The sequence below is a fragment of the Garra rufa genome, chromosome 19 (genome assembly GCF_049309525.1).
Source record: "Garra rufa chromosome 19, GarRuf1.0, whole genome shotgun sequence".
In the NCBI taxonomy this organism is placed as follows: domain Eukaryota; kingdom Metazoa; phylum Chordata; class Actinopteri; order Cypriniformes; family Cyprinidae; genus Garra; species Garra rufa.
This window is the reverse complement of record NC_133379.1, coordinates 7,797,341-7,813,239: the sequence shown is the minus strand read 5'-3', so window position 1 is coordinate 7,813,239 and position 15,899 is coordinate 7,797,341. Positions and strand designations below refer to the sequence as shown.

The 15,899-nt window shown below is 36.3% G+C and overlaps 1 protein-coding gene across 1 annotated transcript in view; it reads left to right on the top strand.

Annotated features, from left to right (window-relative positions):
- The window catches only part of LOC141292570 (short transient receptor potential channel 5-like), a 45,059-nt gene extending 34,388 nt beyond the window's left edge, over positions 1-10,671 (top strand). Inside the window, exons 8-10 of the mRNA XM_073824603.1 lie at positions 2,868-2,909; positions 7,507-7,596; positions 9,844-10,671. Of these exons, the coding sequence (XP_073680704.1) occupies positions 2,868-2,909; positions 7,507-7,596; positions 9,844-10,671 (960 nt within the window). The remainder of the gene's footprint in view (positions 1-2,867; positions 2,910-7,506; positions 7,597-9,843) is intronic.
- The last annotated feature ends 5,228 nt before the right edge of the window (positions 10,672-15,899 follow it).

Here is a 15,899-nt window from a genome sequence, read left to right as displayed (position 1 = left end):
CGATCAGTTGAACTTGTTTCTTCTGCGAGGTGGGCTCTACTGTTTCTGCAAGCGAGCTCACCCACATTCTCCCACACACAGCACATGGAGCGCAGAGTTTTGGGTTTGATAATCATTATGTAAGGCTGCTATCATTTATTTTGAATGTGTAGCTGGCGTTTCAGTGAAGAATAGGCATGTCAAAAGCTTTCAGAGGGTTTCAGACCATTTCAATGAAGAGTTTGTGTGAAAATGAAAATCCTGTCATCATTTACCCACCCTTATGTTGTTTCAAATCTATATGCATAGACTAGACTAGAAATTTTTTTTAAAAAGTGCTAGTTGGTCTTTTTTCATAGTTACAATGAATGGGGACTGAAGTTGTCGAGCCTTTTAAAATTAAAAAGTTATTATATGATTTCATAAGAATGTTAGAAGTCGCATGGACTGCTTTTATGATACCCCTTTTAAAGCTTCAAAGCTCTAAGTCCTTTTCATTGTCATTACAATTAAAAAATTGACTTCAAATATTATTTTGTGTTTCACGGAAGTCAGTCATGCAGGTTTGGAACAATATGAAGGTGTATAAAAAAAGATGACAGTTTTCAGTTTTAGGTGTTTCAGGGTTATTGTAATACTAATACCTTTAAAAAAGTCTTTAAAAATATAAACGCAAACTGAAAAAAACATTTAAAGCACATTTTTATTTTAGTATAGTTTCGTAAACTCACAATTTTGACCTTTTTTCTCAGAGTTATGTGTCAGTATTGGGTGAAATAAACTCGCAACTACGTGTTATAAAGTCAGAATTTCAAGATATAAACTCACAATTCTATTTTCTTCAGAATTGTTTATATCTTGCAATATAAACTTTTATATTTACAATATAAAATTTTATCTTGCAATATTTACTTTGCAATTAATCTTGCAATTCTGACTTTTTTTTTCAAAGAATTGCAAGTTTATATCTTGCAATTGTGACTTTTTTGAGAATTGTGAGTTTATATCTTGCAATTGTGCCTTTTTTGAGAATTTGTGAGTTTATATCCTTGCAATTGTGCCTTTTTTGAGAATTGTGAGTTTATATCTTACAATTGTGCCTTTTTTGAGAATTGTGAGTTTATATCTTACAATTGTGCCTTTTTTGAGAATTGTGAGTTTATATCTTACAATTGTGCCTTTTTTGAGAAAAGTGAGTTTATATCTTACAATTGTGCCTTTTTTGAGAATTGTGAGTTTATATCTTACAATTGTGCCTTTTTTGAGAATTGTGAGTTTATATCTTACAATTGTGCCTTTTTTGAGAATTGTGAGTTTATATCTTACAATTGTGCCTTTTTTGAGAATTGTGAGTTTATATCTTACAATTGTGCCTTTTTTGAGAACTGTGAGTTTATATCTTACAATTATGCCTTTTTTGAGAATTGTGAGTTTATATCTTACAATTGTGCCTTTTTTCGAAGAATTGCGAGTTTATATCTTGGAATTCTGTCTTTGCAATTGTGCTTTTTTTCTCAGAATTGAGATTATATATCTTGCAATTCTGACTTTTTTTCTGAAAATTGAGGGTTTATATTTTGCAATTCTGACTTTTTTCTCAGAATTGCAAGTTTATATCTTGGAATTCTAACTTTTCTCAAAATTACGAGTTTATATCTTGCAAATTGGCTTTTTTCCTCAGAATTGTGAGTTTATATTGTGGAATTCTGACTTTTTTTTGAGAAATGCAAATTCTGCTTTTTTTCAGAATTGCAAGTTTATATCTTGGAATTCTTTTGTTGTCTCAGAATTACGAGTTTATATCTTGCAATTGTGACTTTTTTACTCAGAATTGCGAGTTTATGTCTTGAAAATTGCCTTTTTTTCCTCAGAAATGTGAGTTTATATTTTGGAATTCTGACTTTTTTCTCAGATTTGCAAATTTATATCTTACAATTGTGATTTTTTTTTCTAATTGTGAGTTCATATCTTGGAATTCTGACTTTTTTTTCGAAGAATTGCAAGTTGATATCTTGTATTTGTGCCTTTTTTTCTGAGAATTGTGAGTTTATATCTTTCAATTGTGCCTTTTTTCAAAGAATTGCAAGTTTATATCTTGGAATTCTGACTTTTTACCCTTGGAATTTCAAGTTTATATCTTGCAATTGTGACTTTTTTCTCAGAATAGCAAGTTTATATCTTGCAATTTTGACTTTTTTCTTAGAATTGCAAGTTTACATCTTCCAGTTGTGCCTTTTTTTTAAGAATTGCGAGTTTATATCTTCCAATTCTGACTTTATTCTCAGAAATTCATTTGCAAGCTATCAAGTCAGAATTCTGAGATATAAACTCACATTTCTGAGAACACCAGTCCTTTTTCCTCCTCAGAACTGGACTTCATAACTCACAATTGTGAGTTTATATTTTACAATTAGGAGAAAAAGTTTAGAATTGGGAGATATAAACTCGAAACTGCTAGAAAAAAGTCAGAATTGCAAGTTCATATTGTGCAATTCTGACTTTATAACTCACAGTTGCACTTTATATCATGCAATTCTGATTGAAAAAAAATCTGAATTGTGAGTTTTATCTTGCAATTCTGAGAAAAAAAAGTCAGAATTGTGAGATGAAAAAAATTGCAATTACCTTTGTTTCTTTTTTATTCAGTGGCAGAAACGGGCTTCCATAAAAATAACATATACACATTTAAAAGATAATAAAAATGACAAAAACAAAGTGAAAACAGAGAATATAAAAATAGAAATTCAAAATATTAACAAATACTATATCAGCATATCATTATACTAACAGTATAATTAAAACAGTAACTGGAACTACTTTATAATAGTTCAATTATTCATCTTTGCTACATATTTATTGTTGAAATGTGTTATTGTTGTCTGTTTCAGGAAAGGCATGCCGATAACCTCATTCAGAACCAGCACTACCAGGTAATGACATTTGGCCGTACCCACAACGCTTTGGCATCTGTGTCATTAATCCGTTTCCCAGCATGCTGTTGGATTCAAACCTTGCTGTTAATATGTTAACAGTTCCAACAGTTTAAATGAGAAAGCAAACATTACCCTATGGGCATCATGCATATTAATAAGTTATTAGAGCATTGCACAATGTATAATTTGCATGTCTTTTCATAAATGATAGTTCTAGGTGCTTTCAAAGAGAAAAAACATGTAGATGCGATTAAAACAAATATTTAAAATAAATAGTGCATGATCACACTGAAAATAAATATGATGTTATTTAGTTAATCAGTGCATATTCATTAGTTGCTGTAATTACATTACACCCTTTCCTGCTTTGAACTTCATAACCAGTGGATTTCTGTCGATAGCTAATGCATTAATACATAGCCAGCCAGACTCCAGCAATCTCTGGTGCAGGTCGCGACACTGTAATGAACATCCATTATGAAACAACACAGCTGCCATTAAACAATGTGTGCCAGTATCGTGTAAACAACACTCCCTTAAATTTCATGTCTACTGTATGGATTCACAAGACCTAGAATATAATGGAATACAGAGTCATATGATGTTTTTTTACAAGATTTAGGAGGTTTGTTTTTTGGAGCTTGACAGCTGTGCACATTATATTGTTGCATGTCAAGAGCTGTGTGATGATGGTTCAAAAACAAAAACAAAAAATAATATATATATATTTTTTTTGTTTGTTTGTTTGTCACACTTTAATGTTTCAGATCAACAAACAGATTTAAATATTAATCAAAGATAACACAAGTAAACACAACATGCAGTTTTTGAATGAAGGGGAGTGAGAAAGAAAGTAATTGAGATCTATCAGTCTGGAAAAGGTTATAAAGCCATTTCGAAAGCTTTGGGACTCCAGCAAACCACAGTGAGATCCATTATCCACAAATGGCGAAAACATGGAACAGTGGTGAACCTTCCCAAGAGTGGTCGGCCGACCAAAATTACCCCAAGACGGCAGCGACGACTCATCCAAGAGGTCACAAAAGACCCCACAACAACATCTAAAGAACTGCAGGCCTCTCTTGCCTCAGTTAAGGTCAGTGTTCATGACTCCACCATAAGAAAGAGACTGGGCAAAAATGGCCTGCATGGCAGAGTTCCAAGACAAAAAACGCTGCTGAGCAAAAAGAACATAAAGGCTCGTCTCAGTTTTGCCAGAAAACATCTTGATGATCCCCAAGACTTTTGGACTGACGAGACAAAAGTTGAACTTTTTGAAAGGTGTGTGTCCCATTACATCAGGCGTAAAAGTTACACAGCATTTCAGAAAAAGAACATCATACCAGAAGTAAAATATGGTGGTGGTAGTGTGATGGTCTGGGGCTGTTTTGCTGCTTCTGGACCTGGAAGACTTGCTGTGGTAAATGGAGCCATGAATCCTGCTGTCTACCAAAAATCCTGAAGGACAATGTCCGGCCATCTGTTCGTGACCTCAAGTTGAAGTGAACTTGGGTTCTACAGCAGGACAATGATCCAAAACACACCAGCAAATCCACCTCTGAATGGCTGATGAAAAACAAAATGAAGACTTAGGAGTGGCCTAGTCAAAGTCCTGACCTGAATCCTATTGAGATGCTGTGGCATGACCTTAAAAAGGCAGTTCATGCTTGAAAACCCTCCAGTGTGGCTGAATTACAACAATTCTGCCAAGATGATTGGGCCAAAATTCCTGCACAGCGCTGTAACAGACTCATTGCAAGTTATCGCAAACGCTTGATTGCACTTCTTGCTGCTAAGGGTGACCCAACCAGTTATTAAGTTTAGGGGGCAAACACTTTTTCACACAGGGCCATGTGGGTTTGCATTTTGTTTTCCCTTCATAATAAAAAACTTCATTTAAAAACTGCATGTTGTGTTTACTTGTGTTATCTTTGATTAATAATACATTTGTTTGAGGATCTGAAACATTAAAGTGTGACAAAAAATTAAAAATCAGGAAGGGGGTCAAAAATTATTCACACCACTGTATATATCATACAGACTTGAATGATATAGGAATGAATAAATAATGATAAAGTTGTCATATTCAGGTGAACTATTCCTTTAAGCAGAGCCTTTTGTCAGTGTAAGGTTATATATAAAATGTTGCAAATTTATATCTTGCAATTCTGACCTTTTCACAAAATTGTGAGTTTATATCTAGGAATTCTGACTGTTTTCTTAATATTGTGAGTTTATATCTAGGAATTCTGACTGTTTTCTTAATATTGTGAGTTTATATCTAAGAATTCTGACGGTTTTCTTAATATTGTGACTTTATATCTAGGAATTCTGACTGTTTTCTTAATATTGTGAGTTTATATCTAGGAATTCTGACTCTTTTCTTAGAATTGTGAGTTTATATCTAGGAATTCTGACTGTTTTCGGAGAATTGCGAGTTTATATCTAAGAATTCTGACTGTTTTCTTGATATTGTGAGTTTATATCTAGGAATTCTGACTCTTTTCTTAGAATTGTGAGTTTATATCTAGGAATTCTGACTGTTTTCGGAGAATTGCGAGTTTATATCTAGGAATTCTGACTGTTTTCTTAATATTGTGAGTTTATATCTAGGAATTCTAACTGTTTTCTTAATATTGTGAGTTTATATCTAAGAATTCTGACTGTTTTCTTAATATTGTGAGTTTATATCTAAGAATTCTGACTGTTTTCTTAATATTGTGAGTTTATATCTAAGAATTCTGACTGTTTTCTTAATATTGTGAGTTTATATCTAAGAATTCTGACTGTTTTCTTAATATTGTGAGTTTATATCTAGGAATTCTAACTGTTTTCTTAATATTGTGAGTTTATATCTAGGAATTCTGACTGTTTTCTTAATATTGTCAGTTTATATCTAAGAATTCTGACGGTTTTCTTAATATTGTGACTTTATATCTAGGAATTCTGACTGTTTTCTTAATATTGTGAGTTTATATCTAAGAATTCTGACTGTTTTCTTGATATTGTGAGTTTATATCTAGGAATTCTGACTCTTTTCTTAGAATTGTGAGTTTATATCTAGGAATTCTGACTGTTTTCGGAGAATTGCGAGTTTATATCTAGGAATTCTGACTGTTTTCTTAATATTGTGAGTTTATATCTAGGAATTCTAACTGTTTTCTTAATATTGTGAGTTTATATCTAGGAATTCTGACTGTTTTCTTAATATTGTGAGTTTATATCTAAGAATTCTGACTGTTTTCTTAATATTGTGAGTTTATATCTAAGAATTCTGACTCTTAGAATTGCGGGTTTATATCTAGGAATTCTGACTGTTTTCTTAGAATTGCATGTTCATCTGTTTTCTTAAAATTGCAAGTTTATATCTTGTAGTTGTGACTTTTTTTTAGAATTGTGAGTTTATTTCTAGGAATTTTGACTGTTTTCATAGAATTGCGAGTTTATATCTAGGAATTCTGACTCTTTTCTCAGAATTGTGAGTTTATATCTAGGAATTCTGACTGATTTTTTTTTAGAATTGCAATTTATATCTTGCAATTGTGACTTTTTTTCAGAATTGTAAGTTTACATCTTGCAATTCTGACTTGTGAGAATGACATATAAACTTACAATTCTAAAAACATATCAGTCTTTTCCGCCCTCAGAATTAGACTTAATAACCCACAATTGTGAGTTTATATCTTACAATTCTGAGAAAAAAAAGTTAGAATTTGCGAGAAAAAAAGTCAGAATTATAAGGTCATATTGTGCAATTCTGAGTTTATAACATCCATTATAACATTCATTATTAAACAACAGAGCTTCCACTAAACAATGCGTGCCAGTATTGTTTAAACAACCCTATAAATTTCATATCTACTGTATGGATTCACAAGAACTAGAATATAGTGGAATACTGAGACATATTGTTTTTTGAAACATTTGGTGTTTTTTTTTTGTTTTTGTTTTTTGGAGCTTGACAGCTGTGCTCATTATATTGTTGCATGCCAAGAGCTGTGTGATGATTGTTCAAAATCTTTTAAGTTCTGAGAAAAAAAATAGTATTATACAGACTTGGAACGATATACGCATGAATAAATAATGACAGAGTTGTCATTTTCGGGTGAACTATTCCTTTAAGCAGGGTCTTTTGTCAGTGTGAGGTTGTATATAATTGCTAGAGACAAATGTTTCTCCCCAACAATCAAGAGCTGCAGTAGCGGATATTTCACTAGCTGTTATTTTGTTGTTGTGCGTAAGCGGGTTCTGAGAGCCACCGCTGGCTCATTCTTTATTGGATATGCAAATAAATGCTAATGAATGCACGTCCAGATTTTCACCCCCAGCTAATACATATGTCATGAATATGCCCAAAACTGATTTTCACCACTTATTAAACTGGAATCGCAAAATATGCGCATGCCAATCACATTCAAAGCCCATCACCCCATCTCACCCCACCCAAGAATAAATCATCATCTCCTTTGGGGATATGGAAAGTTCTTATGACTCATATTGAGGAGGAAAACAGGGCTATTTGTAGATCAGAAGGTAATATGTAAAAAAAAAAAAAAAAATTAATGAAGCCCATCCTGTTTGTGGCTGTTTTCAGGAGGTGATCAGAAACTTGGTAAAGCGATATGTTGCAGCCATGATCCGCAGTGCCAAAACAGACGAAGGGCTGACAGAGGAGAACTTCAAGGTATGAGGACTTTTTGTCATCTTATTCTCCATATAGGCACTTTATAGAGGCCATGATTATCTAATTTGCATTTGTAAAGTGTACATTTTTATCTAAATGTGGAAATGTGACCCTGTCTGTGAAATCCAGGCTAAAGTCTCAAAATCTAATTATGAGATAACAAGCATCAAATTTCAACCATTAATTTATTTCAATCTTTGACATACAGGGGTTGGACAGTGAAACTGAAACACTGGCCAATATAGTGTTGGAGATTTCATGGCTATATCTAGAAATTGACTGTTTCTAGTATTTCTGACTAGGAATTCCAAGGTCATATTGAGACCCAGAATTGTGGTCTAAAACCAGGTGTTTCAGTTTCATTGTCCAACCCCTGTAGCCTTACTCAGACACTGGTAAATATATCAAGGTTACCTTTTCACAGAATGTTATTTACCTTATGAAGGATGATTTTATGTAGAAAATAGTATGTAAATACCAAAAAATGACTTTAGCTGGGTTTTCACAGCCAGGGTCACAAATAAAGTCAGTATGTTGGTTGATGTGGGAAAAACACACTTTAGATATGAATACTAATGAGATCAATAATGTTGAGTAGATACACAATATGAACAGTTCACATATTATGTAACGAGTAAATTAACTTTGAATTAAAGGGATAGTTGACCCAACAATTAAAATTCTGTCATTAATTACTCACTCTCATGTCATTCCAAACCCATAAGACCTTCGTTCACCTTTTGAACACAAATTAAAATATTTTTGATGAAATCTGAGTGTCACGAATCCGGTCCGTGGCTTTCTGTCTGCTTGCCACCATGTTGCATTGTCATTATATTGTCTCTCTGACTACACAGACTTTTACATGTCACCCTAGACTACAGTTCCCATCATCTATTGCATTGATTACACCCACACACAGCTGCAACCAATCAAACACACTATATATTTGGACTTCCTTTTCCGAATCACCGAGTATTGTTGAGCGTTTTAGCACTCTCCCAGTATTATCCACATTTACGAAGCCCTTCAGAGATATTCTTAGTTTCCTGAGTCTAGTTAAATCGTGTATCTTTTATAGTCATCCGTGTCTTGATCCCTGCCTGGTTTATCTCGTCCTGTCCGTTTCTCTGCCTGCCCTGGATCTCTCGCCTGTTTTAGATCACTCTTTGTTTTACCGTTTTAGACTCTGGTTGCCCTTCGCCTGGACTACAGTTTGGATTACCCGTTTGCCTCGTCCCCTGAATTACGTTCACTGTTGATCAACCCTCGCATGTTTATTGGATTACTCTTGTGTCTTGCCCTCATATATCCGTTTTCCACTGTTTGACCCTGCCTGTTATTTACTATGTTTACGAATAAAGCTTTGCACTTGGATCTGCCTGCTTGTCTCCTCTGTCACTCTGTAACACTGAGAGCATTCTGAGCATATTTTTGTTTTCTTTGTGCACAAAAAGCATTCTCGTAGTTTCATAAAATTACGTTGAACAACTGATGAGGCATGGACTTTTTTAACGATGTCCTTACTACCTTTCTGGTCCTTGAACGTGGTAGTTGCGTTGCTATCTACGCAGGGTCAGAAAGCTCTCTGATTTCATCAAAAATATCTTAATTTGTGTTCCAAATATGAACAAAGGTCTTACAGGTTTGGAATGACATAAGATGAGTAATTAATGACAGAATTTTCATTTTTGGGTGAAGTATCCCTTTAAAAGTTAAAATTTAACTTAATTCATAATTATTTACTGTCTATAAATATACTGTCTTTTATTAATATAAAGTTTGGTTTATGTGCTAAACAGACGTGTACAAACTTGGCTCATCCAATCACATTTCAGAGTGGGAACTATTCACCTTATAAAATCCATTTTCCTTGCTATAAATTTTATCGTCTAAATAGCTTCCTTTTACAACCTTTCAGTGCAAAGTAAACTCCTAATCACCTAACTAGTTGACAAAACAACAAGCAATTACACATTAACCCAATTTCCAACCTGTATGCGACAGGATATTTAGTTGGCTTCTATTTTGTGGTGCCGTCATCTCCTGCTTATTAAACCTCAGACATTTAGGGAGACGTTGATTATGGAAGATGACAGACTCCAGCTATGACTCATCCTTAAAGTCCACAAGGAATACCCTAAGAACCAGAAGTCATGAAGATAATGTCATAACGTTAGAACATTTCCTGTAATTAGGTGGTGGAGTTTACACTCCGGTAATTGAATTCTGTTTCCCTGCATTCAGGAACTTAAGCAGGACATCTCCAGCTTCCGGTACGAGGTTCTTGACCTGTTGGGCAACCGTAAACCACCGCGCCGCACATACTCCTCTAGTAGCGAGGCCACGCAGCAGGACGAAACAGCTGAGCCCGAGGAAGACGATGATGATGACGAGGAAGGCGATAGGTTTGGAGGACCTGGAGAGTCGTCTAGATCCAAAGCATCTACGTCCTTCTCCCAGTGTTACAGGAAAAACCGAGAGTCCCAGTTTAGCGTATCGGCTCTTTTCAAGTCCATGTCGGCATCATCAAGAGAAAGACCGGAAAGCAATGGCTTGAGGAATAACATATCCCACTCGTCTGCATTTGTGCGGACCAGCAGCCGCCTACAGCGCTTTTCGCGCTCCAAGAAAAACTCTTTGCAACGTTTGGGAATGCTAATGTCTCGTATGAATGGACATGTCCCGGACCAATATGAGACCCCAGGATCAGCAGATCAGCAGTCCACTTACAGCATCTCAGACCAAGTACCGCAAACGTCTTGGCATGGCCCCCAGATGCTGTTGAAGGTAACACGGAGTGAAATGCACCTGCATACGCTGGGACTGGGAGCGCCTGAGACTGAACAGAACCCAATGCAAGCCACATCTCAACGGGCCAACGGCAGGGACAGTCTCCTTCTCCAGCCGCCCAGCCACTCGCTGCCCCCACTGCACTGTGCTTCCAGCTTGACCGCCTCCAGCGCCCAGCTCTTGGCTTCCAGTGATGATCTGTGCCATGGCTGGGTGGGACCCTGTGACAGTTTGGGCTCCTCTAGCTGGGAACAAGAGGAGTCGGTTACGACACAGCTGTAGAGGCGAAGTCAGCTCATTAACCTTTCATAGCTATAAAGGAAATCCTGGGTATTATGATGTGTATAGCTTAATATAACATAAATGATGTATCTTACTGAAATATGTAGTTGAAAACCCATGAAAGATTTACGTTGTTTAAAAAATAGTTTTAGGACTATTGGAGGTGCCATTTTGATGTGAAATGGTTGCACTCTTTGAAATACAATTTTTACAGCACAATTCAGAATACAAAAACTCTAAAAATAAAATACTAATACGATGACCACAGCCACTGAAAGAGCTTACAGGTGGCAATGGATGGAAATAGGCTTAAAGGAGAAGTTCACTTCCAGAACAAACATTTACAGATGGTGTTCTCACCCCTTTGCCATCCAGATGTTTATGTCTTACTTTCTTCAGTCGTAAAGAAATTATGTTTTTCGAGGAAAACATTTCAGAATTTTTCTCCATATAGTGGGCTTCTATGGTGCCCCCAGTTTGAACTTCCAAAATGCAGTTTAAATGCGGCTTCAAACGATGTCAAATGCGGTTGTAAACGATTCCACCCGAGGAAGAAGGATCTAGCGAAACAATTGGTTATTATTATTTTTTAAATTATAATTTATATACTTTTAAACCTCAAATGCTCATCTTGTCTTGCTCTGCCTGAACTCGGTGTATTCCGGTTCAAGACAGTTAGGGCATGTCGAAAAACTCCCATCTCATTTTCTCCCTCAACTTCAAAATTGTCCTACATCGTTGTTTTACCTTTTTTGTTAAGGGTGTTTGATCATCTTTGCATGTTCACTTTGCAAAAACTGGGAGTTTTTTCGACATACCCTAACTGTCTTGAACCGAAATACACAGAGTTCAGGCAGAGCAAGAGGTTAAAAAGTTTATAAATTGTCATTAAAAAAAAAAACTGATCGTTTCACTAGATAAGACCCTTCTTCCTCAGCTATATGGAGTCCACTATATGGAGAAAAAAACTGGAATGTTTTCCTCAAAAAACAATTTATTTACAAGTGAAGAAAGAAAGATATGAACATCTTGGATGACAAGGGGGTGAGTACATTATCTGTAATTTTTTGTTTTGGAAGTGAACTTCTCCTTTAAACCAAATGTCGTACCATTGATTTTCCCCACAATAAGTCTAAACGCCCCAGATATCCAGTGAAATCCACGCTGAGAAACTTTACATCCTGCCAGGATGGCATCAAGCAGTTGTAAGCTCTTTCAGTAGCTGTAAGTAGGCTAAACGCCTCAAAGGCATTAGGGCTAAAGTGGAGAGAACAAAGATGCAGGTCTTTAAGAAGTTTAATTCATCTACAGGCATCTTCCCATTCTTTGGTCCTCTTTTATTACTAGGAAAAACAGTGAAGACTTACATCACTTCTTGTGTTGCCCTTCGCCAGAAAATTACAACCAAAAGCCACACAATGTGGCATTGTATCAGTATATTATTTAGTATAGTATATTATCAGTATAAGTTGTGTTGCAGTACAAATAGCAACAGGTAGCAGCAGTAGCTCATGAGTGCAGCCACTTCATGTCATTGAAATAATGGCACTCCCCATAGGCCAAAAATATTTATAAAATGATGTGGATTTTTTAAATAATGTAAGTCTACATACGCTACATATTTCAGTAACAGACATCATTTATGTTATATAAAGCCAAATAATTCTTAATACGCAGAGCTCCCTTTAAGGCAGGGGTCTCCAACCCTGCTCCTGGAGAGTTACCATCCTACATATTTCATCTCCAACTCCAATCAAACACACCTGAACCAGCTTGATAATTACAGGCAGGTGTGTTGGAGCAGGGTTGGAACTGACATCTGCAGGATGGTAGTTCCCACGGAGCACGATTGGAGATGCCTGGCTTAAGGCGACTAGCTCAATGCTTCGACAACAGTGAAGGGCCTGTGACACATGCTTTGCACTAGGGATTTGGCAATAAATCGATGCAGAATCAATTTGTGGATCGATTCTGAATGCAACGCGATTCTTTCTGGAATCAATTCTGAAGTTTGTTTTAGTTTAGAACTGTGCACTCAAATGCTTGTGTTCAGAGTCATGTAATTGCACCTTGACTCTTTTTATGATGTGAAATTAATGTAAACACAGCCTAATGTGAACACCCTTGTGATTCGCTTTAACCTTTTCAAACTTTATGAATGATTACTTTAGGTTTAAGCATGTAAGGAATTGGAAGCAAGCAGAGTACAGCTGTTTCTAAAGCATGCAGTGTTGTTCAAAACTAAGCTCAAAATAAATTTTAGAGAGAATCGCGGTGCATTTTGAAAATCTATTAATCGATTCTGTGTCGATTTATTGTCGCATCCCTACTTTGCACACACTGGGCCTTATTCACAAAACACGAGCAGAACGAATTGTATAAAAACGTTCATAAAACGTCATTGCAAGTGTCAGTGCAACAATTTACGTAACGCCTATCCTAACAAACTGGAAAATTTGTTCAACTTGTGTTTCTTGATTGAGGCCACTGGGAATTTATATTCCAAAGGTGAACTGTGTAATTTCTGTGTGGGAAAAGTAAAACAACAATAATGCCCAGCACTTCCCTTTCTACCATTGGTTGGATACTACAAGTAAAGTGAAATTGTGGACTACATCCAAAATCACCAACTTAAAAAAAAAAAACAATATGTGAAAAGTGAAAAGAGTGAATGGACACTTTAGTATCCCATGAGGCCACAGGAGAGAATTTGTGAACAGCATTAAAGTGACAGAAGCGATGCAAGGTTGCATAAATATAATACATTCATACTACACACATGCATAATATATAGAATGTACATTATATTGCCAAAAGTATTAAGACACCCCTCTAAATCATTGAATTCAGGTGTTCCAATCACTGTTCCATGGCCACAGGTGTATAAAATCAACCACCTAGGCATGCAGACTGTAAAAGAATGGGTCACTCTCAGGAGTATATTGAATTTAAGTGTGGTATCATGATTGGTTGCCACCTGTGCAATAAGTTAATTTGTGAAATTTCCTCATTACTAAATATTCCACGGTCAACTGTTAGTGGTATTATAACAAAGTGGTAGCAATTGGGATCAACAGCAACTCAGCCACAAAGTGGTAGGCCACACAAAATCACAGAGCGGGATCAGCGCATGCTGAGGAGCAGTGTGCAGAAGTCGCCAATTTTCTGCAGAGTCAATAGCTACAGACCTCCAAACTTTGTGTGGCCTTCAGATTAGCTCAAAACAGTGCATAGAGAGTTTTATGGAATGGGTTTCCATGGCTGAGCAGCTGCATCCAAGCCAAGTGCAATGCAAAGTGTTGGCTGCATTGGTGTAAAGCACGCTGCCACTGAACTCTAGAGCAGTGGAGACGTGTTCTCTGGAGTGATGAGTCACACTTCCCTGTCTGGCAGTCCAATGGACGAGTCTGGGTTTGGTGGTTGCCAGGAGAACGGTAATTATTGCATGACTGCATTGTGCCAAGTGTAAAATTTGGTGAAGGGGGGGTTATGGAGTGAGGATTTTTTTCTTAGTTCCAGTAAAAGGAAATCTTAATGCTTCAGCATACCAAGACATTTTGGACAATTTCATGATCCCGTCTTTTGGCAATATGGTGTCCTTTTTTAATGTTTACAGAGTAATTACTTATACAATAGGAGAGTACAGTACGTGATTTTGGACACAGTCATGGTCTTCGCATAGATGTAGTATAAATACAATTTGTACATTCTACATTTACCATGTTTGCATTAAAGGATTAGTTTTTGAGGAAGACACCCCAGGATTTTTCTCCATATAGTCGACTTTGATGGGCGCCAATGGGTTGAAGGTCCAAATTGCAGTTTCAATGCAGCTTAAAATGGCTTTAAACAATCCCAGTTGAGGAATAAGGGTCTTATCTAGTGAAACAATCGCTTGTTTTGTTTTTTTTTCTTTACGCATTATGTTGGATAGGTCACATATGACATGTGGTACTGACCCAGTGTTTACAAAGCAACCATGCAAAGAAAGTCAAACGCTCTTTACAAAAAAAGGTAATGTAATGTGTAAAGACACACATGTGCAACACAGGCATTTGTGGTTTAGAAGTATATAAATTTTTTCAATTTTTTTTTTAGAACATGACCAATCAAAAGAAGACCCTTTTTTCTCGGCTGGGATTATGTAGAGCTCTTTGAAGCTGCATTGAAACTGCAGTTTGTGCCTTCTACCTGTTGGCTCCCATTGGAGTCCAAAATATGGAGAAAAATCTTGGAATGTTTTCCTCAAAAACCTTAAAGGAACACTCCACTTTTTTTGGAAATAGGCTCATTCTCCAACTCCCCCCGAGTTAATAAGTTGATTTTTATCGTTTTGAAATCCATTCAGCCGTTCTCCTGTTCTGGCGATATCACTTTTAGCATAGCTTAGCATAGATCATTGAATCCTATTAGACCAGTAGCATCACGTTCAAAAATGACCAACGAGTTTCGATATTTGTCCTATTTAAAACTTGACTCTTCTGCAGTTATATCGTGTTCTAAGACCGGTGGAAATGTAAAGCTGTGAGTTTCTAGGCTGATAGATTAGGAACTACACTTCCATTCCGGTGTAATAGTCAAGGAAGTTTGCTGCCGTAATATGGCCGAAGCAGGCGGAGTATTATCAGAAATGAGTTCCCAGCTAGTTTAGCATTTGCACATGTGCTGCGTGGTATTACTGCTCCTGCTTCAGCCTTATTACAGCAGCAAACTTCCTTGACTATTACACCGGAATGGAAGTGTAGTTCCTATTCTATCAGCCTAGAAACTCACAGCTTTACATTTTCCACTGGTCTTAGTACACGATATAACTACAGAAGAGTCAAGTTTTAAATAGGAGAACTATCGAAACTCGTTGGTCATTTTTGAACGTGATGCTACTGGTCTAATAGGATTCAATGATCTATGCTAAGCTATGCTAAAAGTGATATCGCCAGAACAGGAGAACGGCTGAATGGATTTCAAAACGGTAAAACTCAACTTATTAACTCGGGGGGAGTTGAAGAATGAGCCTATTTCCAAAAAAAGTGGAGTGTTCCTTTAATTTCTTTGCGACTGAAGAAAGACAGACAAACATCTTGGATGACATGGGGGGTGAGTACATTATCAGGAAATCCTTTAACATGTGACTTACAAAATTGGTAATGTCACTTTTCCACAATGTACGAATCCTCTCAAATAGCCTTATGGGATAGTTAAATGTCTAACTCTGCAGATGTCAATCCAAG